General features: G+C 52.2%; 1 protein-coding gene across 1 annotated transcript in view; it reads left to right on the plus strand.

Annotated features, from left to right (window-relative positions):
• Positions 1 to 25,944, plus strand: part of LOC119962304 (dynein heavy chain 11, axonemal-like) — a 690,045-nt gene that overhangs the window by 83,629 nt on the left and 580,472 nt on the right. The window contains exon 12 of the mRNA XM_038790290.1: positions 9,215 to 9,341. Within this exon, the coding sequence (XP_038646218.1) occupies positions 9,215 to 9,341 (127 nt within the window). The remainder of the gene's footprint in view (positions 1 to 9,214; positions 9,342 to 25,944) is intronic.

Below are 25,944 nucleotides of genomic sequence, written 5' to 3' on the forward strand. Positions count from 1 at the left end.
CCCGAGCCGGGGGGAGTCGGAGTGTGGCAGGAGCAGCCGGGTCAGCGTGAACCAGCTGACTTACGGGAGTACGATGGAGGGTACATCGCGGCTAGGAGGGGTCCTAGCCTGGGGGGGGGGGGAGGGGGGTTAGGGAGGGACACCGGGTTGCTGCTGAAAAGACCAGAAACGGGAAGTGGAGGACTGGAGAGGTGGGGGGAGGGGGACATCGCCATGGGGAGCGGGTCAGAAGGGGAGGGTCGACCCGGGGCGAGCAGGGAACAGGACATGGCTAATCGGCAGGGGAAGGGGGCGGGTCGTCCCGCGACCCGGCTGATCACTTGGAACGTGAGGGGGCTGAATGGGCCGGTCAAGAGATCAAGGGTATTCTCACACCTGAAGGGACTGAAGGCTGATGTAGCAATGTTACAGGAGACCCATTTGAAGGTAGTGGACCAGGTTCGCCTGAGAAGGGGGTGGGTGGGACAGGTGTTCCACTCTGGATTGGACGCAAAGAACCGGGGGGTGGCGATTCTGGTGGGAAAGAGGGTGTCGTTCGTGGCGGAGGAGGTGGTGGCGGATAAGGAGGGTAGGTATGTGATGGTGAAGGGTAAGCTGCAGGGGGAGAAAGTGGTGATGGTCAACGTATATGCCCCGAACTGGGATGACGCGGGTTTTATGAGGCGCCTATTGGGCCTCATTCCGGGACTGGAGGCAGGGGGCTTGATCATGGGGGGGGACTTCAACACAGTGCTGGACCCCGGGCTAGACAGATCGAGCTCAAGGACCAATAGGAGGCCGGCAGCGGCAGAAGTGCTGAGGGGGTACATGGAGCAGATGGGAGGAGTAGACCCATGGAGGTTTGGTAGGCCGAGGGCGAGGGAGTATTCCTTTTTCTCCCACGTCCATAGAGTGTACTCCAGAATCGATTTCTTCGTGTTGAGCAGGGGGCTGATCCCGAGGGTACGGGAAGCTGAGTACTCGGCCATTGCGATCTCTGATCATGCACCGCATTGGGTGGATGTGGAAATGGGGGAGGCGCGGGACCAGCGCCCGCTGTGGCGGCTGGATGTGGGGCTGTTAGCGGACGACGAGGTGTGTAAAAGGGTCCGGAAGAGCATTGAGAGCTATCTGGACTTGAATGACACGGGTGAGGTGCAGGTGGGGATGGTCTGGGAGGCCCTGAAGGCAGTGATCAGGGGAGAGCTGATCTCCATAAGGGCGCACAGAGAAAGAAAGGAGAGGCAGGAGAGGGAGAGGCTGGTGGGGGAGCTATTGGAAGTGGATAGGAGATATGCGGAGGCACCAGAGGAGGGGCTGCTGGGAGAACGGCGCAGCCTGCAGGTCAAGTTCGACCTGCTGACCACCAGGAAGGCAGAGACGCAGTGGAGAAGGGCACAGGGCGCGGTCTATGAGTATGGGGAAAAGGCGAGCAGGATGCTGGCACACCAGCTTCGCAAACGAGATGCGGCTAGGGAGATTGGGGGAGTGAAGGAGAGGGGCGGGAAGGTAGTGCAGAAGGGCAAGAAGTGAACGGGGTCTTCAGGGATTTTTACAAGGAGTTGTATCGGTCTGAGCCGCCGACGAGGAGAGGGGGAATGGAGGACTTCCTAAACAAATTGAGGTTCCCAAGGGTCCAGGAGGGGCTGGTAGAAGGGCTGGGGGCGCCAATAGGGCTAGAGGAGCTAGTCAAGGGAATAGGTCAGATGCAAGCGGGGAAGGCGCCGGGGCCAGATGGGTTCCCGGTGGAATTCTATAAGAAAAATGTGGACTTGGTGGGACCGGTACTGGTACGAGCCTTTAATGAGGCGCGAGAGGGGGGGGTTCTGCCCCCGACAATGTCGCAGGCTCTGATCTCCCTGATATTGAAGCGGGATAAAGACCCCGTGCAGTGCGGGTCCTACAGGCCTATCTCGCTTCTGAACGTGGATGCCAAGTTGCTGGCAAAGATCCTGGCAGCTAGAATAGAGGATTGTGTGCCAGGGGTAATCCATGAGGACCAGACGGGGTTCGTGAAGGGGCGGCAGCTCAACACGAACGTGCGGAGATTGCTGAATGTAATTATGATGCCGGCAGTGGAGGGGGAGGCTGAGATAGTGGTAGCGCTGGACGCGGAGAAGGCATTCGATAGGGTGGAGTGGGAGTACCTGTGGGAGACGTTGGAACGGTTTGGGTTTGGGGAAGGGTTTATTAAGTGGGTGAAGTTGCTCTACTCGGCCCCGACGGCGAGTGTAGTGACAAACGGGAGGAGGTCGGAGTATTTCGGGCTCCACCGAGGGACCAGGCAGGGATGTCCCCTATCCCCCCTACTTTTCGCACTGGCGATTGAACCGTTGGCGATGGCACTGAGGGGTTCAGGGGGGTGGAGAGGACTGACTAGGGGAGGGGAGGAACATCGAGTATCGCTGTATGCGGATGATCTACTGCTGTACGTGGCAGACCCAGAAGGGGGAATGCCGGAGATAATGGAACTATTAGCAGAGTTTGGGGACTTTTCGGGGTACAAACTAAATTTGGGCAAAAGCGAGGTTTTTGTGATACACCCGGGGGACCAGGGAGAGGGTATTGGGAGACTCCCCTTCAAGCGAGCAGGAAAGAGCTTTAGGTACTTAGGGGTGCAGGTGGCAAGGAACTGGGGGACCCTCCACAAGTTGAACTTTTCCAGGCTGGTGGAACAGATGGAGGAGGAATTTAAGAGGTGGGACATGGTACCGTTGTCGCTGGCGGGGAGGGTGCAGTCAATCAAAATGACGGTCCTCCCAAGGTTCTTGTTTTTATTTCAGTGCTTGCCCATCTTCCTCCCTAGGGCCTTCTTCAAAAAGGTGACGAGTAGCATCATGAGCTACGTGTGGGCGCATGGCACCCCAAGGGTGAGGAGGGTCTTTTTGGAGCGGAGTAGGGACAGTGGAGGGCTGGCACTGCCCAATCTCTCGGGGTACTACTGGGCGGCAAATGTGTCAATGGTGCGCAAGTGGATGATGGAAGGGGAGGGGGCAGCTTGGAAACGAATGGAGAGGGCGTCCTGTGGCAACACAAGCCTGGGGGCCCTAGTAACGGCACCATGGCCGCTCCCCCCCACGAGGTACACCACGAGCCCGGTGGTGGCGGCCACCCTCAAGATATGGGGGCAGTGGAGGCGACATAGGGGGGAAATGGGAGGTCTGTTGGCGGCGCCAATAAGAGGGAACCATAGATTCATCCCGGGGAACATCGACGGGGGATTTCAGAGCTGGTACAGGGTGGGCATACGGCAGCTGAAGGACCTGTTTATAGAGGGGAGGTTTGCGAGCCTGGGAGGGCTGGAGGAGAAGTTTGAGCTCCCCCCGGGAAACATGTTCAGATATTTACAAGTGAAGGCATTTGCTAGGCGGCAGGTGGAGGGGTTTCCCCTGCTCCCCAGTAAGGGGGCGAGTGATAGGGTGCTCTCGGGGGTCTGGGTCGGAGGGGGGAAGATATCAGACATCTACAAGATAATGCAGGAGGCGGAAGCAGCATCAGGGGAGGAGCTGAAAGCCAAGTGGGAAGGGGAGCTGGGAGAGCAGATAGAAGACGGGACGTGGGCGGATGCACTGGAGAAGGTCAACTCTTCCTCCTCGTGTGCGAGACTGAGCCTCATTCAATTTAAGGTGCTGCATAGAGCTCACATGACGGGGACAAGGATGAGCCGGTTCTTTGGGGGTGAGGACAGGTGTGTCAGATGTCTGGGAAGCCCAGCGAACCATGTGCATATGTTCTGGGCATGTCCGGTGCTGGAAGGGTTCTGGAAGGGGGTGGCAAGGACAGTGTCGAAGGTGGTGGGGTCCAGGGTCAAACCAGGATGGGGGCTTGCGATCTTTGGGGTCGGGGTAGAACCGGGGGTACAGGAGGCTAGGGAGGCCGGAATACTGGCCTTTGCGTCCCTAGTGGCTCGACGAAGGATATTAATTCAATGGAAGGACGCGAGGCCTCCAAGCGTTGAAACTTGGATTAACGATATGGCTAGCTATATTCAGCTAGAAAGGATCAAATTTGCCCTGAGAGGGTCGGTACAGGGATTCGCCAGGCGGTGGCAACCTTTCCTTGACTTTTTAGATCAGAGATAGACGTTCGGGGTCGTGGCAGCAGCAAACACACAGCGGGGAAAGATCAAAAATGATAAAATCTTGAGGTGGAGGATCGAGTTCTCCACCTACAATTACGAGATTTTGTATCGCCCCGGTAAGCTCAATGAGCCCCCCGATGTCCTATCCTGAGGTACATGTGCCAGCGCACAAGTGGACCGACTCCGGACCCTACACGACGCTCTCTGTCACCCAGGGGTCACCCGGTTCTTTCACTTCAGAAAGGCCCGCAATCTGCCCTACTCCATTGAGGAGGTCAGGGCTATCACCAGAGACTGCCAGGTCTGCGTGGAGTGCAAACTTCACTTCTACCGGCCAGACCGCGCGCATCTCAGCGTGGACTTCAAAGGGCCCCTCCCCTCCACCGACCGAAACACGTACTTCCTTAACACGGTCGACGAATACTCCAGATTCCCCTTCTAAGTCCCATGCCCTGATATGACGTCTGCCACCGTCATCAAAGCACTCAACACCATCTTCGCTCTGTTTGGTTTTCCCGCCCCTGAATCCACAGTACCTGCTCAGCAAGGGCATTGCCTCGAGCTGGACGACCAGCCACAACCCCCGGGAAAACGGGCAGGTGGAGCAGGAGAATGGGTCGGTCTGGAAGGCCGTCCAGCTGGCCCTACGGTCCAAAATTCTCCCTTCTCCCGCTGGCAGGAGGTCCTCCCCGACGCCCTTCACTCCATCCGATCGCTACTTTGCACTGTGACTAATGCAACCCCCCATGAACATCTCCTTGCCTTCCCCAGGAAGTCCACCTCCGGGGCTTCGCTCCCAACATTGCTGGCAGCTCTAGGACCCGTTCTCCTCCGCAAGCACGTGCGGCTCCACAAGGCGGACCCGTTGGCAGAGAGGGTGCACCTACTCCATGCCAACCCGTAGTACGCCTGCGTAGTGTACCCCGACGGTCGCCAAGACACAGTCTCCCTCAGGGACCTGGCACCAGCTGGTCCCCCCCCATCTGCCCCGGCGCCACCCTTCCTCCCCCCAGCTCGCCTCACCACAGCCCCCGCTTCAGGACGATCCGTCCTCCCCTTGTTGCCACTTGGGGATGAAGATGAGGTCTACACGCTCCCGGAGTCACTGGCGACCGAGCCCGCGCCTGAATTGCCACCGGGACTGCGGTGCTCACAACGGAGGATCAGGGCACGCGACCGGCTGAATTTGTGAACTTTCCCAAAACTTTCATCTGCCAGGGGCATCGAAGGCCACGGGACGAGTTAAGCAGCTGGCTGCCTCCACCTCTGATGTGCATCCTGGGAACACATCTAGACGTGGCGGTAGAGCTAGGAAGGCCAAGCATATCAAGGATCACTGAGTGAGGGGGGGCATAGGTAGGGGTGAGGGGGAGGTGGGTTAGGGGAGGATGTGGCATCATCGGGAGAGTGGGGAATTGTAAAACACAATAAACACCCTTGTACACAACTAGTATGACGCTCCTGTCACTTACGCAATGCGAGCCAACTTCCGACATCTCTCCAGGCATCCCTCCTTCCCAGGCACACCGTGTGCAGATGATGGGTGTGAGAAAGCACTCCGCAGACAGGTAGGGGTCAGACTATGGCATAGATTGAGGAGCATGTGCGCTCCACTCTCGGTGGGTTATCATCATCCCCTGCCCTCGACGGTGACCCACTGACAGTGGCAACACAATCCCAGCACCCTGGAGTGATATAACACATACCCTGGGCGGGTGGAAGATGGGGGTGGGTAAGGTAGCGATGATGGACCAGGCCACGTCCTAAGTGAATCAGGTGAGTATGCAGGCCCTGCTGGTCTGGCACCACCGCATTATCTTCCTCCTTTGTGGTGGCCACATGTTCCCCATCACCAACCTCCATTTCGTTGCCCCGCTGCTGTGCGAGGTTGTAGAGGACACAGCAGACCACCATAAAGTGGAGGGTGTACTGGAGTGCACCACCACAGCAGTTGAGGCATCGGAACTGCATCTTGAGGAGTCCGATGCACTGCTCAAACACAACCCAGGTGGCCACATGGGCCTTGTTGTACTGGGTCTCTGCTTCGGGCTCCAGCCTCCATACCGGCAACATTAGCCAGGTCCTCAGCGGGTACCCCTAATCCCCCTAGAGCCAGATGCTCATCTTCGGGTGGTCCTCTAAGAGGCCGACCATGTGCCAGACCAACTTACGAACCCTTGGCACATCTCTCCAGGCATTCTTCCCTTCCCAGGCACACCGTGTGCAGGTAATGGGTATGAGAAAGCACTCCGCAGACAGGCAGGTGTCAGACTATGGCATAGATTGAGGAGCATGTGCGCTCCACTCTCAGTGGGTTATCCGACTGCCACATGATGTAGCTGTTGAAGCATGCACACACGAGCATGATCTTCTTGCGATAGTCGCACCAGAGTTATATATTGAGGGAGTGGAACCCCTCTGCTAATGAAGAGCAGTCCTAGATGGCCCGGTGAGCGCAGGGCAACGAGAGTGCCATCCACTACCCCTGGACCTGGGGCATCCCGGTGATGGCGGAGAAACCTGCTGCCCGGGCACCTTGCTGGGTGTGGTCCATGTCAAAGTTGATGTAGTTTTCTGCCCGGGAAAGCAGGGCATCCGTGACCGGTCGGGTGCACCTGTGGGCTGTGAGATGCCACACAGGTCCCCGCTCAAGCCTGGAATGATCCTGAGGCATAAAAGGTTCAGGGCTGCGGTGACCTTGATGGCCACCGGAAGCAGGTGTCCTCCTCCTCCAGTGGTACCAGGTCCACGAGGATATGGCACAGATTCCGCACCGTCTCCTTGTTGAGGCGAAGCCTCCTGCGGCACGAGCTGTCCATCATCTGTTCGAATGACCAGCAATGCCGGTACACCCTGGGCCTTCGCGGGACTCCCCCTCTGGATCCTTCCCTAGCCTGATGGGTGGCCGGGTCCTCAACGTATGGGGCATGGTCTGGCACATGGTCGCAACTGGCACATCTACTGACACCGCCTCCGGTGTCTGGCTGCCCGGTTACCAGCAGCACCACTAGGGAAAATTCTGCAGGGTCCAAAATCCCTGCCATAGCGTTCAATATCTGTAAGGCATTGGGAGAGGGTGTTAGACTGGGCATGAGCAGTGCGAGTAATGGCGATGGTGAGGCTTTTTTCTCGGTTCCACAAATGTGCATTGAAAGAGGATTTGCAGACAGAAAACAGACTAAATCTCATATCAAATTCTGACAGTGTTACTCTATTCATCACAATCTGGATATAATTTCCCTTTTAAGTGTAAACATTGAGTTCCGGTCATTACCACGCACTGTGTAAATGTTTTCCTCAAACCTCCCCAGTAATTTGAACATTCGGAATTCTCCCTCTGTGTACCCAAACAGGTGCCGGAATGTGGCGATGAGGGGATTTTCACAGTAACTTAATTGCAGTGTTAATGTAAGCCTACTTGTGACAATAATAAAGATTATTATTATTACACTGACAAACAATGGTGGCTCCCACCCCGGAACCCTTCATTCCCCCATTGTTACCCCCCCGAGCCCCACCCCACCCCCATCCCGAAACACCCTGCCCATACACTCGTGGCAGCAGTGGGCCCTCCTCACGGGACCCAGACCCTGTACCCTGGACAACCGCTCATAACGCCACCTGGACCGGTTGCTGGTCACCTCCCCGTGGCACTCACTCACCCTCCGGCCGTGGACATGTCCCCGGAGTGGTGCCCCATATCCTGGGTGTATGGATGTTAGCTGCTGCGTCCGTGGTGTTGCCTCCCGCAGTGTTCAGACACAATGTCCAGGCATCACGGTCTGATTGGGATGCTAGGCAATGAATCTGACATGCTACATGGCCCGCCCACCCAGAGGAATTCAATTGAGTTGTGTGAAGTGCTCACTTAACCACGATTACCAAAAGCCTTCAGCCGCACAACCAGAGGCCTCGGCAGTCGGTGGGGGTTATGGATGGTGGGTGAGGCAGATGGGCAGGGACAATGGTTGCCCAGAATGGACACACGATCCATTCGCACTGCTGCTTCACGGCACAGAGGACCAGGTTCGATCCCGGCCCTGGGTCAGTGTCCATGTGGTGTTTGCGCATTCTTCCTGTGTCTGCATGGGTCTCGCCCTCACAAAACCCAAAAAGATGTGCAGGGTAGGTGAATTGGCCATGCTTAATTGCCCCTTAATTGGAAAAAAAAATCATTGGATACTCTCAATTAAAAAAAAGATTCTCACGATCCAGGGGTTGCATGGTGGTGGCGCACGCGGTTGCCCTCCGGTTGCCCCCCACAGCACCTCACCCCCATCCTCCCATAGCGGCCCACCTCAGCGGAGCATCCCTTCCTCCCCAGCTCAGGGACCCCACCCCGCGCTGGGCATTGGGGTGGCAAGCCCAACGTGCCTGGGCTCTTTGCCTGTGAGCAAAGATGGCTACTCGCCTCCTTGGCTCCCCACAGAAGCCCTTCCACCAGGTTCACGTTTTTAAAAAAGTGTACTAATTGCCGCCAGTGTGACCACTTTCTGGGGAGACCGATGAATCACGGGATGCCGTTGGATAAGGGGTGGCTCCCATTAATTGTCTGCAAATAGGGTTTAAGTGGTAATAATTTGTTTCCCGCCGCGCTATGATGAGATCCCAATTTTGCATTGCAAACTGACGCTTGGCAGGGTTCTCGTTTTCAGCCTCTCCCGCTATTCACCGGCCTCGTTCCGCTCGAGTGAGAGCGCAAGAAGGGCAGAGAATCGCACCCCTTGCTTTTTGTGATTTTGTCCTGCTGTCAAATTCACATGATGGACCTCGGGTGTCTTTGGTGGAAACATTCCAGAATTTTGACATGACTTCTATAGCAGTTCCGTGATAAAGGGCCAATGGAGAGTGATTTTAGTCTTCAGTTCATGTCATGCTGATCTCAGACGTGAGCATGGAGTCAGCCTCAGGCAGAAAGTAGCTAATTTAAGTATGGTATCATGATCTAGATTTTTTAAATTGTTTTTTTTAATTGTTTTTGTTTGGGATAATGAAGTTGTTTAATTTTAGTATTGTTTAATTGAACTTATTTTTACATGTAGTGGCATCAAATGTTGCACTTTATAATTACAATGTCTCATCTGCTGAAAAGAATCATTTTATACTTTTAGAAATGTGATAACAGAATTGTAAAGTTCTCAATCTTTTTTACAGACTGATGTGCTGTGAGAAAGCTTTAGCTGAATACCTTGAGACTAAACGACTCACATTTCCAAGATTCTACTTTGTTTCTGCAATGGATTTATTGGAAATTATTTCCAAAGGAGGTCAGCCAAAACAGGTAAAGATTCCATTGTACACTGCACATCCTGAGAAATATTAGGTGCGCAATATGGGGCACTAAAAACTAAAATTTAGTGTAAATTGTGAGCCAATTTCCTTCAGCTGGTTTTGTATCCCTACTGAATTTTACCTCTATGTCATTCTGGATTTCACAGAACCAAAGATTAGTTAATGAAGTTGATGGATTGCATTGATTCAGGCAGATGTTAATTAATTGTTGGATTGTGTTGTAGCCTATTTAATGAATTAAATGATTACATTCACGAAATGAGACATCATGTAATAATTTTATTATCTCCAATAATAAGAATTATAAAACATTTATGGGATTTGACTCACTCAGACATCATTTAACAAAGTCAGGTGTATCTCATTCATGTCTTATATATGATTTATTGAGTTTTCTGGGTTTAACTAGCTGAGGAATGGATTATCTAATATATTTATTGCACTTGATTCACTCAACCAGATATAACTTAATAAAGTAAAAACTGAAAATGCTGGAACACTCAGCATGCCTGTCAAAATATATGAGGAGAACAGGGAACTGAATGCTTTAGTTACAGATCCCCTGTTCTGATGAAGGGATCATACTTGCTTGTCTGTTCTCTTTCCAGACGCTGACTGACCTCTTGTATGCTTGTAGCCTTTTCTGATTTTGCTTCAGATTTTCACTGTCTTTAATGTTTGCTTTTTAAAAATAATTTAATGAATTTTCTGCATTCCAGTCATAGAAAATTTAAATGATTTTGATTAATTGGATTGATTTACCAAGAGATTATTTAATGGTGTTCATTCAGACTCAGAAAATGTAATGAATTCATTGGATTTGATTCACTCAGCCAGACATAAAGAATTTGCTGGATTCCATTCATTGAAGCACAGATAATTTAATGAATTCAGTGAATTACGATGAGATTATTTAATGACGTATAGGAAATGGCAAGGAATATGGATAATACTCACAGGGGAGCTTTTGAATACAATGCTAGTCTAGATAGGAGTCTTGGCTGAGTTGTAGAGCTAGTTGTGGGAGAGAGGGCAGTAATACTTTGAAAATAAGTGAACCATAACGAGAAGGAAACAGTAATAACCTATAATGGGGCTAAATCGGGCATTTGCAGGTTTACTGAAATGGGACTCAGACTGAGACCAGAATGGTGCGGGGTAGTGGTAGGGTGGGGGAGGTCTGTTGTAAATAAAGTTAAATTAATTCACAGTGGAAAAAGTGTGATGAAAATATAACAACAAGCAGTAATGTTTTCGAGACAGGAAATGCAAGCAGATGTAAGATTTTAATGATTTTTAAATAATTTGGTTGAAAGTAAAATTAAGTTTTAAGTAAACCAAAGATATTTTACAATAGCATTATTTAAACACTGCCTATAATCCTACTGCTTCCTAAATCTAGAACCATCTCCAATACAGTCTCTAAGATCTTCCTTCCCAGATGTTCCCAAGAGCCTTTTTCTAATGTTTTCTGAGCATATGTTAAATACATTAAAAATAAGTTCTGCTATAGGGATTTTAAACTCTGTTTGATCATCCATATTCAAGTCAAAACATTTGTTTTATTTGGGACAATCAACTCCATTACTTCAGATAATTATGTATGTCTTTAGCAACTAGTTTGATGATGCAATCTACATTGAATCAGAAACCGGTGCAACCTTTCAAATGGTGAAATAAAGTCTACCTGGTTTGTTAATTTGCTTTGAAACAAATTGGTCACTTATCTCTTTGACCGAGGTTTTGGTTATCTCATCTAATATATCCTTATGGGGCGGGATTCTCCGCCGGCGGGATGCTCCATTTTGCCGGCAGTCCGGGGGTTTCTCGACGGCGTGGGCTGCCCCACAATGGGAAACCCCATTGACTGGCCGGCAGGACGGAGCATCCTGCAGGCGAGGTGAAGCAGAATTGTGGCACGCCGGGGCGGAGAATCCCACCCATGAGGTTTAGTGTCATACATTGGTTTTATAATGGATGTTATAGGCGCTATATAAATTTAAATTGTTTGGTGCCAAGCATAAATTAGGGCAGTAGTCAATCACATTTTGAGATCCATCAACTGGATATGGTATCTTTTCTTTCATTGAGGCAGCATAAGAAAAAGCAAAGTCCTAATGAGGGTTAATCTTGCGATGTATAACACATCATGTTTTGGGGTTACTTTTTGTACTTTTTCTCAAGATATTAAGCGCTTCCATATTCAAATTAATCTTGTAAGTGAGCATTGACTCCTTGCACCTTCAGGTAAAATTTGCAATGTGCCTACTAAATGAACAGAAAACGTCTTCATTAACATGTCGTAGCAATCACCATCACCTTCTCTAGGGAAATTGAGGATGGACAACAAATGCTGACCTTACCAACAACACTTGCGTCCCTTGAAAGAATTTTTAAAAATTGACAGTAATTAAGTTTATCTAGCTTCTTGTGATAGAAAATAAAATAGTCCACAAACTGTTATGAATGACTTTCATATGCAGTGTTTTTTTTCTCGCTAATTATAGAATTTATTTGCGTTAGTCAAGTGTCTTCAGAGGTTCCAAAGAAACTCACCCATTTGAAAAATCAAAGGCCGGGATTTCTGCTCCCGCTCATGTCAGGCTAGTTTTGCAATCAGAGCAAAATTATATATTGTGAGATGGCCAAAGTCATGTTTCACATTGGTGTAAAAACAGGAAGCGATCATCCCTCCCCTGTCGGTGACAGACCTCGTTTCCTGCCATTCATTGTCGGGCACCTCATTATAATAAATTAGTGTGTTATTGAGCCCATATGCCGGAATCATGCCCCATGTCAAATAATATGTCCATGGTGGCGTGGTGTCGGAATCATGGTGCAAAGCACAACTGGTCTCAGAAGACATGCACCTGGTGATCAGTATTCCCAGGGGAGATCAGAGGTGAGTATAGTGCTCGGGGGAGAGAGACCTGCATAGGTAATGCCATGCTGATGCCAGAGTTTGCCAGCTTGATGCCACAGTGGGGTCAAGGGGTACACCTGCATGAAGATTGTTTTCTGGTGTGCTCGCTGTGCTCTGGGCTGGCCTTTAAAAATTGGCACCTGGATCATCAATTTGCTGAGTTGATGGCGGACAGATGAATCAAAGGAGGCCTGTCAGCGATACATTGTGAAATCCCTCCCTGCTCTTCAGAGTCCCCCACTATATGGTGGAAAAAGCTGCCATTGCTCTTAGCGGCCTCAATGCCACATTTCCCGCCCAATGTCAGCCTTCCTCAATGTCAGAGAAAATCGCGGCCTATGTTTTTGACACTGTCCCTGTGACCATGCAAATTTAACTAACTGTGTTAAAGTCAAAAGGAACTGCGGACCAAACCCATTTGAACATAACTACACAATACTTGTACTTCACTAAGATAAAACTTCAACATTCTGGGTGCGATTTACCGACTGTGTCCCGCTGGAGTCAGGATGGAATGCGTCCTGTAGTTCCCATGAGATCCCTCTTTCAGGATTCCTGATGGATGTTATGCCCCGCTAAATCTAACCAAATCTCACAAGATGGCACGATCTGCTCATTAACTATCCCCACGCAAGATCTAACTGTCCCCCAGGATTTACTGGCCTCGCTGACGTAACGCCAGCTGGGCGCGTTTAGTACTGTTCCCCACAAATGGGGACCAGGCAGAATGGCACTTGGGGCACTGCCAGGGTGCCCAGGTGGCACTGCTAGGTTTGTAGTGGCAGGTTTTCACTCCAGAAGTGAGGTGAGAAGGACTGCCATTGGCATCAAGACAGCTATTGACCGTGTATGGCATCATGGAGCCCTAGAAAAACTGGGGTCAATGGGAATCGATGGGAAACTCTCCGCTGGGTGGAGTCATACCTGGCACAAAGGAAGATGGTTGTGCTGGCTAGAATCATCTCAGCTCCAGGACATCTGAAGGATATTCTCAGGCCCAAGCATCTTCAGCTGTTTCATCAATTACCTTATTCCATCATATGGTCAGAAATGGCGATGTTCGCAGATCACTCACCACCCTGACTTGGAAATATATCGCTTTTCCTTCACTGTCGCTTGGTCAAAATCCTGGAATTCCTTCCCCAACAGCACATTGGGTGTACCTACACCTAAGGGACTGCAGCGGTTCAAGAAGGCAGCGCACCACCACTTTCTGAAGGGAAACTAGGAATGGGCAATATATAGTGGTTTAACCAGCGACGCCCACATCCTGTAAAATGTTTTTTTTTAATATGAAATGAAATGAAATGAAAATCGCTTATTGTCACAAGTAGGCTTCAATGAAGTTACTGTGAAAAGCCCCTAGTCGCCACATTCCGGCGCCTGTCCGAGGAGGCTGGTACGGGAATCGAACCGTGCTGCTGGCCTGCTTTAAAAGCTAGTGATTTAGCCCAGTGAGATCAACCAGCCCAGTGGGCTCATAATTTTCTGGGAAAGAGAACTGCTCAACCTCCAGTCTTTTGCCAGTTTTACATTGTTGTGTCCCCTGGCCCTCCATAATGGGTTAAACGAGAACAATCAAAAGGATTCTATCCAACACTTACTTATTTTAGAAACCTCCAAGGCTCCATTGCTCTAAAGGTAATAGATCAAAGTCCTTGAGCCTGAGTGACTGAGGATCTTTAAGCCAGATGCTTGCATGGCATTTGCACTGATGCCAGTGACAGAGTAGGTGTTTGTATTCCAGCGATCATTGTAATTTATTCATGGAGTGTTGTGATCTCTACCACTATATATGAGTGTGCGTGCATTAGGGGATGTATGACAGTACCTGTATTACAGTTTGCTGGTAAGCCCCTGCCGGCTAGCGCCGCCCCCAGGGAGCAGTATAAATATGCATGAGTTTCACTGAGATGCCATTCTACAGCTGCAGCCAGAGGAATAGCATCTCACTGTCATAAAGCCTCTCTTGTACCTTATCGAGTCTTTTGTGTGCAATTGTTAGCGCCACATGGAGCTTTAGTGATCCTGATCAGCAAGCTTTGCACTTCATTAGTCATACTGAATCCAGTGACTACAGACATCTGTGGTGTTGAAATTCATTGTACTTCTTCCAGCTATCGTGAGGCCAGTTTGCTCAGACTGCTGTCATTCAGAATAAGACATAGGAACAGAATTAGGCCACATGGCCCATTGAACCAGCTCCGCCATTCAATCGTGGCTGATATTTTTCTCACCCCAATTCTCCTGCCTTCTCCCTGTAACCCCCAATCCCTTATTAATCAAGGACCTATCTATCTCTGTCTTAAAGACACTCAGTTGTTTGGCCTCCACAGCCTTCTGCAGCAAAGAGTTCCACAGATTCGCCACTCTCTGGCTGAAGAAATTCCTCCTCCTCCTCATCTCTGTTTTAAAGGATCGTCCCTTCAGTTTGAGGCTGTGCCCTCTGGTTCTAGTTTTTCCTTCTGTTGGAAATATCCTCTCCACACCTACTCTATCCAACCTTGCAATATCCTGTAAGTTTCTATAAGATCCGCTTCATCCTTCTAAACTCCAACAAGTACAGACGCAGAGTCCTCAACCGTTCCTCATACTATAAGCTCTTCATTTCAGGGATCATTCTTGTGAACCTCCTCTGGACCCTTTCCACGGCCAGCACATCCTTCCTTCGATACGGGGTTCAAAACTGCTCTCAATACTCCAAATGGGTACTCACCAAAGCCTTATACATCTCTGCCCTCTCAACATGAATGCTAACATTGTATTTGCTTTCCTAACTGCTGATTGAACCTGCTCGTTAACCTTAAGAGAATCTTGAACTAGGACTTCTAAGTCCCTTTGTGCTTCTGATTTCCTAAGCATTTCCCCATTTAGAAAATAGTCTTTGCCTCCATTCTTCCTTCTAAAATGCATAACCTCACACTTTTGCACATTGTATTCCATCTGTCACTTCTTTGCCCTCTCTCCTAGCCTGTCCAAGTCCTTCTGCAGCCTCCCTCCTTCCTCAATATTAACTGTCCCTCTGCATATCTTTGTATCATCTGCAAACTTAGCACCAGTACCCTCAGTTCCTTCTTCCAGATTGTTTTTAAAAAACAAATTTAGAATATCCAATTCATTTTTTCCAATTAAGGGGCAATTTAACGTGGCCAATCCACCTAACCCGCACATCTTTGGGTTGTGGGGGTGAAACCCACGCAGACACGGGGAGAATGTGCAAACTCCTCACAGACAGTGACCCAGGGCCGGGATTCAAACCCGGGTCCTCGGCGCCGTAGGCAGCAATGCTAACTACTGTGCCACCATGCCGCCTTCTTCCAGATTGTTAACGTGCATTGTGAAAAGTTGTGGTCCCAACACCGACCCCTGAGGGACACCACTAGTCACCGGCTGCCAGCCTGAAAAGGACACCTTTATCCCCATTATCTACCTTTTGCCAGTCAGCCAATCCTCTATCCATCCAGTATCTTACCCGTAACACCATGGGCTCTCAACTTATTTAACAGCCTCCTATATGGATCCTTGTCAAAGGCCTTCTGGAAATCTAAATAGATCACGTCCACAGGCTCTCCTTTGTCTAACTTTCTTGTAACCTCCTCAAATACTTCTAATAGATTTTTGAAAGTAGCAACACTGGGCGGGATTCTCCGACCACCTGCCGGGTCGGAGAATCGCCGGATGGAGGTGGAGAGGGGGGGGCGAGTGCCGGGGAGGGGGGTGTGGGGGGTCCGGGCAGGTCGAGTGCCGGGGAGGTAGGTCCAGTGCCAGGGAGGGGAGGGCGCGTGCCAGGGAGGTGAAGGCGCATGCCGGGGAGGGAGGGGGAGGGGGGGGGAGGGCTGGGGAGGTGAGGTCGAGTGCCGGGGAGGGGGGGACAGGGAGGTGAGGGTGAGTGCTAGGGAGTGAGATCGAGTGCCGGGGAGGGAGGTCGAGTGCCAGGGATGGGAGGGCGCGTGCCGGGAAATGGGGGGGCCTGGAGGTGAGGGCGAGTGCTAGGGAGTGAGGTCGAGTGCCAGGGATGGGAGGGCGCTTGCCGGGGAGTGGGAGGGCAGGGGAGGTGAGGGCGAGTGCCAGGGATGGGAGGGCGCTTGCCGGGGAGTGGGGGGCAGGGGAGGTGAGGGCGAGTGCCGGGGAGGGAGGGCGAGTGCCGGGGAGGGAGGGCGAGTACTGGGGAGGGGAGGGGCGTGCCAGGGAGTGGGGGGGCAGGGGAGGTGAGGGCGAGTGCCGGGGAGGTGAGGATGAGTGCCGAGAGGCGAGGTTGAGTGCCGGGGAGGGGTGAGTTTGGGGAGGTTGTCCGCCTGGCCAGGCGCCAGCTTCTAACAGTCGCGATCATGCAGCCCATGGTACCTGGCTGCGGGGGGAGGGGTGTACGGGCAATGATGACATGTCACCTATCCCCCACCCCGTGCAGGTCATTATGTTTGGTCATCACCCAGCGATGTTGACCACCGTGGCGGGAGCCGCACTTCTACATGTTGCCCTGGGGTAGCAGGAGTGTGCCAGGGAGGCGGCGGAGGCTGCCGCAGAGGAGTGTACTGCAGGGACGCAGGTGGCAGGCGCCCAGGCTTGAGGGCGCCCACCCGACAGGACGAGGAGGAGGTGGTGGTGGTGCCACGGAGACGCCCGATTGAGGTCCGTGTGTACCGGCCCCGCTCATCGTACCAGAACCTCACAGACCGTGCATGCAGGAGGAGACTCCGGATGAGCCAGGAAACTGACGCCCATATCTGCCACCTGATGGCACACCTGGCACCACGTGGCACTGGGGTAGGGCATCCTCACCCCTCACCGTCAAGGTTACAGTGGCCCTGAACTTTTATGCCACGGGGTCATTCCAGGTGCTGACCTGTCCAGCATCTCTCAGTAAGAAGTCTTACAACACCAGGTTAAAGTCCAACAGGTTTGTTTTAAACACGAGCTTTCGGAGCACGGCTCCTTCTTCAGGTTCACCTGAAGAAGGAGCCGTGCTCCGAAAGCTCGTGTTTGAAACAAACCTGTTGGACTTTAACCTGGTGTTGTAAGACTTCTTACTGTGCTCACCCCAGTCCAACGCCGGCATCTCCACATCACAGCATCTCTCAGGCAGCGGTGCAGCGGTGCATTTGTGCAGTGACAAAATGCCCTATATGCCATTGCGGACCACTACATCCAGTTCCCTTTGGACCGGGCCAGCCAGGATGCCCGGGCAGCAGGCTTTGCTGCAGCAGCCAGGATGCCCACGGTCCAGGGAGCGATCGATGGGATGCACATCGCTGGGCGGCCACCTGCAGATAACAGGGCCGTGTTCACGAATAGGAAGGGGACCTATTCCATGAACTTTCAGTTGGTCTGTGACCACCCGGTACCCGGGCAGTGTACATGACTCATTCGTATTGGCGTGATCTTTCATCCTCACCATTGCCGAGGGACGCCCCACCCGGCTGAGGGGCTGGTTGCTGAGCGACAGGGGTTATCCGTTGCGGTCGTGGTTGATGAGGCCACAGACTGACGCGGAGAACCGCTGCAATGATGCCCATGCAGCAACAAGGGGTATAATAGAGAGGTGCTTTGGGCTGCGAAAGATGCGCTTCAGGTACCTGGACCTCTCTGGAGAGGCCCTGAAGTACCCGTCAGATAGGGTCGGTCGCATTGTTGTGGTCTGCTGCGTCCTGCACAACATAGCCCAGCAGAAGGGCGACGTGCTTCAGGCAGAGTAGAGGGAAGGGGAGGAGCAGCAAGATGAGGTGCAGACGTGCCCAGATGAGGAGGATGGGGGCAATGGTCAGGGGGCTGGACATGGACGGGAGGCTGCCCACCGTTACCGGCTGATAGCCGCCCGGGGGGCGTGGGAATCGCCGAGTATGGGCACAGACTGCACACTACGGCACCAGCCGACCACCCTCATCCCACCCACCAGCCGGCAACCCTCACCCCACCCACCCACCACCAACCACCCTCACCCCACCGGCATACACACCACCCCTCCATTGCACATCCACCTGTGGCGCAATGGGCCAGGCTCACAGGGTCTCCGTTGGAAGCGTGTCTATTGCAGGCCATGGAGGATGATGACAACCCGCTCTGCGATGAGCTCTCGGCTCTACATCGTTGGACAATGTCTGACCCATGGCTACAGTACCACCCTCCACCTGGACCGTCCCTGCATGCGGCCGTGACACTGCATCGCACGGTCCGGTCGTCTGCCCGGGGGGGGGGCACACTCACCTGAGGCGTAAGTTCTATCACCCCTCACACACCCACTGGTGCTCACCTCACACTGCACCTCTGCACGCATCGGACAGAGCACAAAGGCAGCTTCTGACGGTGTGAAAGTAATTTTAATAACAAATAGTTTATACATGTGCCCGAGCCCCTATAACTAATCTGTGCTCCGCACGCGTGCCAACTTACTCAGTGTCTAATTGGTTGGCCTTACGGGCCCTTTGACTACGTCTAGGTGGTTCCCTAGACAGTACAGCAGAACTGGAGGTGGACTCCTGTGATTCCTGCCCTGTGACTAGGGACCCCTTTGATGGCCGTTTCCTGGGTCGGCCCGGCCTATTTGGGCCAGGCTGCGGCTCGGGCGACTGGGATGGCGAGCTGCCAGCCTGTCCTTCCTGTTGCCCACCAAATGCACCTGGGACGTAAGGGGGGAGTCCGAGGTGTCGCTGTGTTCCTGGGCCTCCCCTACAGAGGGACCCGGAACGGGCCCCAGCACCTCCTCCTCCCTTGGGGTGCCCGATGGCCCCTGGGCCTCTACATGGGTCAGGGATGCGAACGGACCGAGCGTCCAACGCCCCCCCAACACCTGGTGCTACCAGTCCAGGAGGCCCGCCCTGGTATCAACAAGGGCCTGCAAGTTTGCAGCCATGGAGCTCAGAGAGTTGGCCATCACTGTCTGTGTCTGGGCGACGCCGGCCAGCACCTGGGCAATGGCACCGATGCCCTCAGCGATGGCCTGCAGAGACTGGCCCATGGCCTGCTGGGACTGGGCCACGGCATTGAGAGCCTCTGCGATCTGCTGCTGGCTCTGGCTCATGGCTTCCTGTGAGAGGGCAGTCACGTCCTGGGCCACGGACGCCGCCCGCACGGAACGACCCAGCCCTTGCATACTGCACCCCATGTCTGACACCGTCGCACCCATTGCCTCCACCACGGACGCCACCCATGTGGTTTTGGCCTGGGTGGCACGCATGACCGGCACCACTCCCTGCTCCTGCACACGGGTGGATTCCTCCACCTGCGTCTGCAGCTGCCGCAAGCCGGCCGTCACCCTCTTCGATCGTCCCTTGGTGGATCGACGTTTGGTCCTGCAATACACAATACAGGATGCGTGGTTTGACACGCAGACAGGAATATAGGGGAAGGGGGGATATGGGGGAAGGTGAATATGGGGGAAGAGGGAAAGTGGGGGGTCTCACTTGGTGGTGCGCCCCCGACCTCTGCATCCGCAATCTCCTGGTCCTCGGGTCCACCTGCAAGTTCCAGGGTCCTCTCCTCATGGATGGTGAGTGGTCGCAGTTCAGATGGACCCCCTCCTGTCCTCTCACGCTCCCGGTTGTTGTGAGCGCGGTTCTCCTGTGGGGGGCAGGCGGGTGACAGGGATAAAGGGCAACAGTGTTCGGCAGACATATACATGCGGACCTGCGGTTGTGTGTATGTTGGCAGAGGTTCACAACCCATCCTGACAATGCAGCCTGCATGGGTGGGTGTAGCCATGTCGGTTGCACCTAGGACTGTGCCACACATCGGAGGGGGGGGGGGGGGCGGGGGGGGGGGGTGGTACTCACACTGGCTGCCCTGACAAGGTCATTGATCTTCTTGTGACACTGAACGCCTGTCCTTGCTGTCACGGCCATGGCACTGACGGCCTCTGCCACCTCCCTCCACAGGCGCCTGCTGAGGCGTGGTGCGATCCTGTGGCCATGTCCAGGGTACAGGGCCTCCCTCCTCTGCTCCACTGTGTCCCCGGGGGGGGGGTATTTTAAGCTGCGACGCTGCGTGCGTCCGTGACGGGCGACACCGTCGCGAATGGCATCAGGCCGCTGCTAGCCCATTCCGGGCCGGAGAATTCGTGACGGTTCGGGGGGCCGGACGCCAGTGTGATTTGAGCCGTTTTTGCCGCTGGGTTTGGGTCATCGCATCGATTCACGGTGAATCCCGCCCACTATGATTTTTGAGTCCATTATTAAAGATGAGATTTGTCAGACATGGGGCGGGATTCTTCCCTACCTGGCGGGGCGGGGGGTCCCGGCGTAGCGGTGTTGCGCCAACCATTCCGGCGTCGGGCCTCCCCAAAGGTGCGGTATTCTCCGCACCTTTAGGGGCCAAACCCTCACATTGAGGGTTGGAGTGGTTGGCACAACGCCGACTGGCGGCAAAACTGGCACAACGGCGTTTGGCGCCCGGCGCCGGGGCTGGCCGAAAGGCCTTCGCCAGTTCGCGCATGCGCCGTTCTGTCAGCTGCTGCTGACGTCACCACCGGTGCATGTGCACTGGGGGATTTTCTACCGCCTCCGCCATGGTGGAGGCCGTGGCGGCGGCGGAAGAAAAAGAGTGCCCCCACAGCACTGGCCCGCCCGCCGATCGGTGGGCCCAAATCGTGGGCCTGGCCACCATGGGCCACCCCCCGGGGTCCGATCACCCCGCACCCCCCGGGGCCCGCTCGCGCCGTCGATCCCGCCGCCACCAGAGGTGGTTCAAACCACGGCGGCAGGAGAGGCCTCCCAGCCGCAGGACGTTGGCCCATCGCGGGCCGGAGAATCACCGCAGGGGGCTCGCCGATCGGCTGGTGGTGTTTCCCGCCCCCGCCAATTCCCGGGTGGCGGAGAATTTCTGCCACGGCGGGGGCAGGATTTTCGGCGGCCCCGGGCGATTCTCCGACACAGCGGGGGGCCGGAGAATTTCGCCCATGACCTCCCGTTGAAGCTGTGCTGACTCAGTCCTATTTTATCATGCAATTACAAGTATTCTGTAATCTCATCTTTAATAATGGACTCTAAAATTTTAGTGTTCCCACTTGCAAAGATCTGTGGATCTGTATGCCCAGAACTCTCTGACTTTCTATATTCCCAAGAGTTTTGCCATTGTATATTTCCCTTCTCTGTTGGACCTACCAAAATGTATTACCTCTTATTTGTCCGGATTAAACTCCATTTGCCATTTCTCTGCCCAAGTGTCCAACCTATCTATGTCCTACTGTATCCTGTGACAATCCTCAACACGACAGTGGCATTGTGGTTAGCACAATTGCTTCACAGCTCCAGGGCCGCAGGTTCAATTCTCGGCTTGGGTGACTGTCTGTGTGGAGTCTGCACGTTCTCCCCGTGTCTGCGTGGGTTTCCTCCGGGTGCTCCGGTTTCCTCCCACAGTCCAAAGATGTGCAGGTTAGGTGGACTGGCCATGCTAAATTGCCTTTAATATCCAAAAAGGCCATGCTAAATTGCCCTTAGTGTCCAAAATTGCCCTTAGTGTTGGGTGGGGTTACTGGGTTATGGGGATAGGGTGGAAGTGTGGTCTTGGGTAGGGTGCACTTTCCAAGAGCCGGTGCAGACTCGATGGGCTGAATGGCCTCCTTCTGCACTGTAAATGTTATGAGATACCTGCCACTCCACCAATCTTGGTGTCATCCGCAAACTTACAAGACCAGCAACATTTTTCTCCAAATTGTTTATATATACTACAAACAACAGAGGCCCCAGCACCGATCCCTGTCTGCCATCAGGACCTTGTCAAAGGCTTTATTCAAGTCCATGTAAACAAATTCAACCGCCCTCCCATCATCAATCTTTGTCATCTCCTCAAAATTTGCAGAACTGTCTCACAAACTAGTGAAGCAACAGCCTGACATCGAACATAGAACAGTACAGCACGGTACAGGCCCGAAGCCCACGATGTTGTGCCGACCATTTATCCGAATCTAACATCAACCTAACCTACACCCCTTCAATTTACTGCTGTCCATGTGCCTGTCTAAGAGTCGCTTAAATGTCCCTAATGACTCTGACTCCACCACCTCTTCTGGCAGTGCATTCCACACACCCACCACTCTGTGTAAAGAACCTAACTCTGACATCTCCCCAATACCTTCCTCCAATCACCTTAAAATTATGTCCCCTCGTGACAGCCATTTCCACCCTGGGGAAAAGTCTCTGGCTATCCACTCTATCCATGCCTCTCATCACCTTGTACACCTATCAAGTCACCTCTCTGCCTTCTTCGCTCCAGTGAGAAAAGCCCCAGCTCCCTCAACCTTTCTTCATAAGACATGCCCTCCTGTCCAGGCTGGTAAAGCTCCTCTGAATCCTCTCCAAAGCATCCACATCCTTCCTATAATGAGGCGGCCAGAACTGGACACAATATTCCAAGTGTGGTCTAACTAGAGATTTATAAAGCTGCAGCAAAACCTCAAGGCTCTTAAACTCAATCCCCCTGTTAATGAAAGCCAACACACCAGATGCCTTCTTAACAACCCTATCAACCTGTGTGGCAACTTTGAGGGATCTATGAACATGGACCCCAAGATCCCTGTTCCTCCACACTTCCAAGAATCCTGCCTTTAACCCTGTATTCAGCATTCAAATTCGATCTTCCAAAATTAATCACTTCACAGTTATCAAGGTTGAACTCCATCTGCCACTTCTCAGCCCAGCTCTGCATCCTGTCGATGTCCTGTTGTAACTTGCAACAGCCCTCAACACTATCTACAACTCCACCAACCTTTGTGTCATCGGTAAACTTACTAACCCACCCTTCCACTTCCTCATCCAAGTCATTTATAAAAACCACAAAGAGCAGAGGCCCCAGAACAGATCCTTGCGGGACACCACTGGTCACTGACCTCCAGGCGGAATACTTTCCATCCACCACCACTCGCTGTCTTCTTTCGGCCAGCCAATTCTGTATCTAGACAACCAAATTTCCCTGTATCCCATGGCCCCAAACTTTCTGAATGAGCCTATCATGGGGAACCTTATCAAATGCCTAGCTGAAATCCATATACACCACACCCACTGCCTGACCTTAATCAATGTGTCTCGTCACATCCTCAAAGAATTCAATGAGGCTTGTGAGGCAAGACCTGCCCCTCACAAAGCCATGCTGACTATCTTTAATCAAGTCCAATATGGCCTCCCCCCTAGTCGGCCTATCTACATATTGAGTCAGGAATCCTTCCTGGTACACGCCTGACAAAATCTGCTCCATCCAAACCATTTGCACTAAGGATGTTCCAGTCAATATTAGGGAAGTTGAAGTCACCCATGACAACAACTTTACTTCTGCACTTTTCCAAGATCTGCCGCCCAATCTGTTCCTCTATCTCTCTGCTGCTATTGGGGGTTCTATAGAAAACTCCCAATTAAGTGACTGCTCCTTTCTTGTTTCTGACTTCCACCCATACTGCCTCAGTAGACAAACCCTCCTCAACCTGAGTCATACTCACAAAATCATACCTTGCAGATAGCATCCTAGACACCACTATCCTTGGGTATGTACAGTCCCACTATCCGAAAGACCCAGTTGAGTCGATGGCACAGTGGTATACAGTCGGGAAGGAGTTGCCTTGGGAACCCTCAACCCCGTGAAGTCTCATGGTGTCGGGTCAAACGTGGGCAATGAAACCTCCTGCTGATTACCACATACTGTCCACTGCCAGTTGATGAATCAGTATGACTCCATGTTGAACACCACTTGGAGGAAGCAGTGAGGGTGGCAAAGGCACAGAATGTACTCTGGGTGGTGGACTTCAATTTTCATCACCAAGAGTGGTTCAGTAGCACCACTACTGACCAAGCTGGCCGAGTCCTAAAGGACATAACTGCTAGATTGGGTGTGCAATAGGTGGTAAAGGAACCAACAAGAGGGAAGAATATACTACCCCATCCTCAGTAATCTGCCTGTCACAGTTGCTTCTATCCATGACCGTATCAGTAGGAGTGACCACCGCACAATCCTTGTGAAGGTGAAGTCCCATCTTCACATTGAGGATACCCTCTATCGTGTTGTGTGGCACTACCATCATGATAAATGGGATAGATTCAGAACAGATATGGCAACGCAAGACTTGGCATCCATGAGGCACTGTGGGCGATCAGCAACAGCAAATTGGACTCAACCACAATCTGTAACCTCATTGCCCGGCATATCCCCCACTCTACCATCACCAACAAGCCAGGTGTCCCACACTAAATCAATAAAGTGTGCAGGAGGGAATGCCAAGAGCAGCAACAGGCACACCAAAAAATTAGGAATGGCAGGGCTATCGTGATAGGGGACTCAATCGTAAGGGGAAAAGACAGGCGGTTCTGCGGACGCAATCGAGACTCTAGGATGGTATGTTGCCTCCCTGGTGCAAGGGTCAAGGATGACTTGGAGCGGTTGCAGTACATTCTGGGCGGGGGGGGGGGGGGGGGGGGGGGAGGGTGAGGGTGAACAGCCCGCTGTTGTGGTGCACATAGGCACCAACAATATAGGTAAAAAACGGGACGAGGTCCTACAAGCTGAATACAGGGAGTTAGGAGTTAAAGGAGTAGGACCTCAAAGGTAGTAATCCCAGGATTGCTACCTGTGCCACGAGCTAGTCAGAGTCGGAATGTCAGGATAGATAGGATGAATGCGTGGCTCGAGAGATGGTGCAAGAGGGAGGGATTCAAATTCCTGGGGCATTGGAACTGGTTCTGGGGGAGGTGGGACCTGGGCAGGACTGGAACCGATGTCCTGGGGGCATATTTGCTAGAGCTGTTGGGGAGGGTTTAAACTAATGTGGCAGGGGGATGGTAACCGATGCAGGAAGTTGGAAGGTAGTAAAACACGGACAGAAGCAAAAGGTAGTAAGGGGGAAAGTGTAAGGCAGAGAAGCCATAGTCAAAAATCAAAAAGGGCGACAGTAATACTAAAAGGAATAAAACGGGAAGTAAAAACATAAATGGTAAGCGACGCGGCAGGTTGTTACATGAAGATATGCGCTCAACGACAAGGAAAATTAGGAGAAAAGTTAAGAGGAAATATAATTTAGGAGAGGTTACTGATCGAGGTGTTAAGGTTCAAAGCAGAGGTATAAAAGCCAACATAAAAGTGTACTTTACCTGAACGCTCGTAGCATTCGGAATAAGGTAAATGGGTTGATGGCGCAAATCATCGTGAATGACTATGATTTAGTGGCCCTTACTGAAACATGGTTAAACGATGGTCACGACTGGGAGTTAAATATCTGAGGGTATCAAACTATTTGGAAGGACAGAGTGGATGGTTAGGGAGGTGGTGCAGCTCTGTTATTTAAGGATAACATCCGGGCAATAGTAAGGGATGACATCGGTGCTATGGAGGAGAGGGTTGAATCCATTTGGGTGGAAATCAGGAATAGTAAGGCGAAAAAGTCACTAATAGGAGTAGTCTATAGGCCACCAAATAGTAATATTATGGTGGGGCAGGCTATAAACAAAGAAATAACTGATGCATGTGGAAATGGTACAGTAGTTATCATGGGGGATTTTAATCTAAATGTCGATTGGTTTAACCATGTCGGTCAAGGCAGCTTTGAGGAGGAGTTTATAGGATGTATCCACAATAGTTTCCCAGAACAGTATGTAATGGAACCTACGAGGGAACAAGCGGTCCTAGATCTGGTCCTGTATAATGAGACAGGGTTGATTAATGATCTCATAGTTAGGGATCCTCTCGGAAGGAGCGATCA

Source organism: Scyliorhinus canicula, chromosome 2 (assembly GCF_902713615.1).
Source record: "Scyliorhinus canicula chromosome 2, sScyCan1.1, whole genome shotgun sequence".
Classification (NCBI taxonomy): Eukaryota; Metazoa; Chordata; class Chondrichthyes; order Carcharhiniformes; family Scyliorhinidae; genus Scyliorhinus; species Scyliorhinus canicula.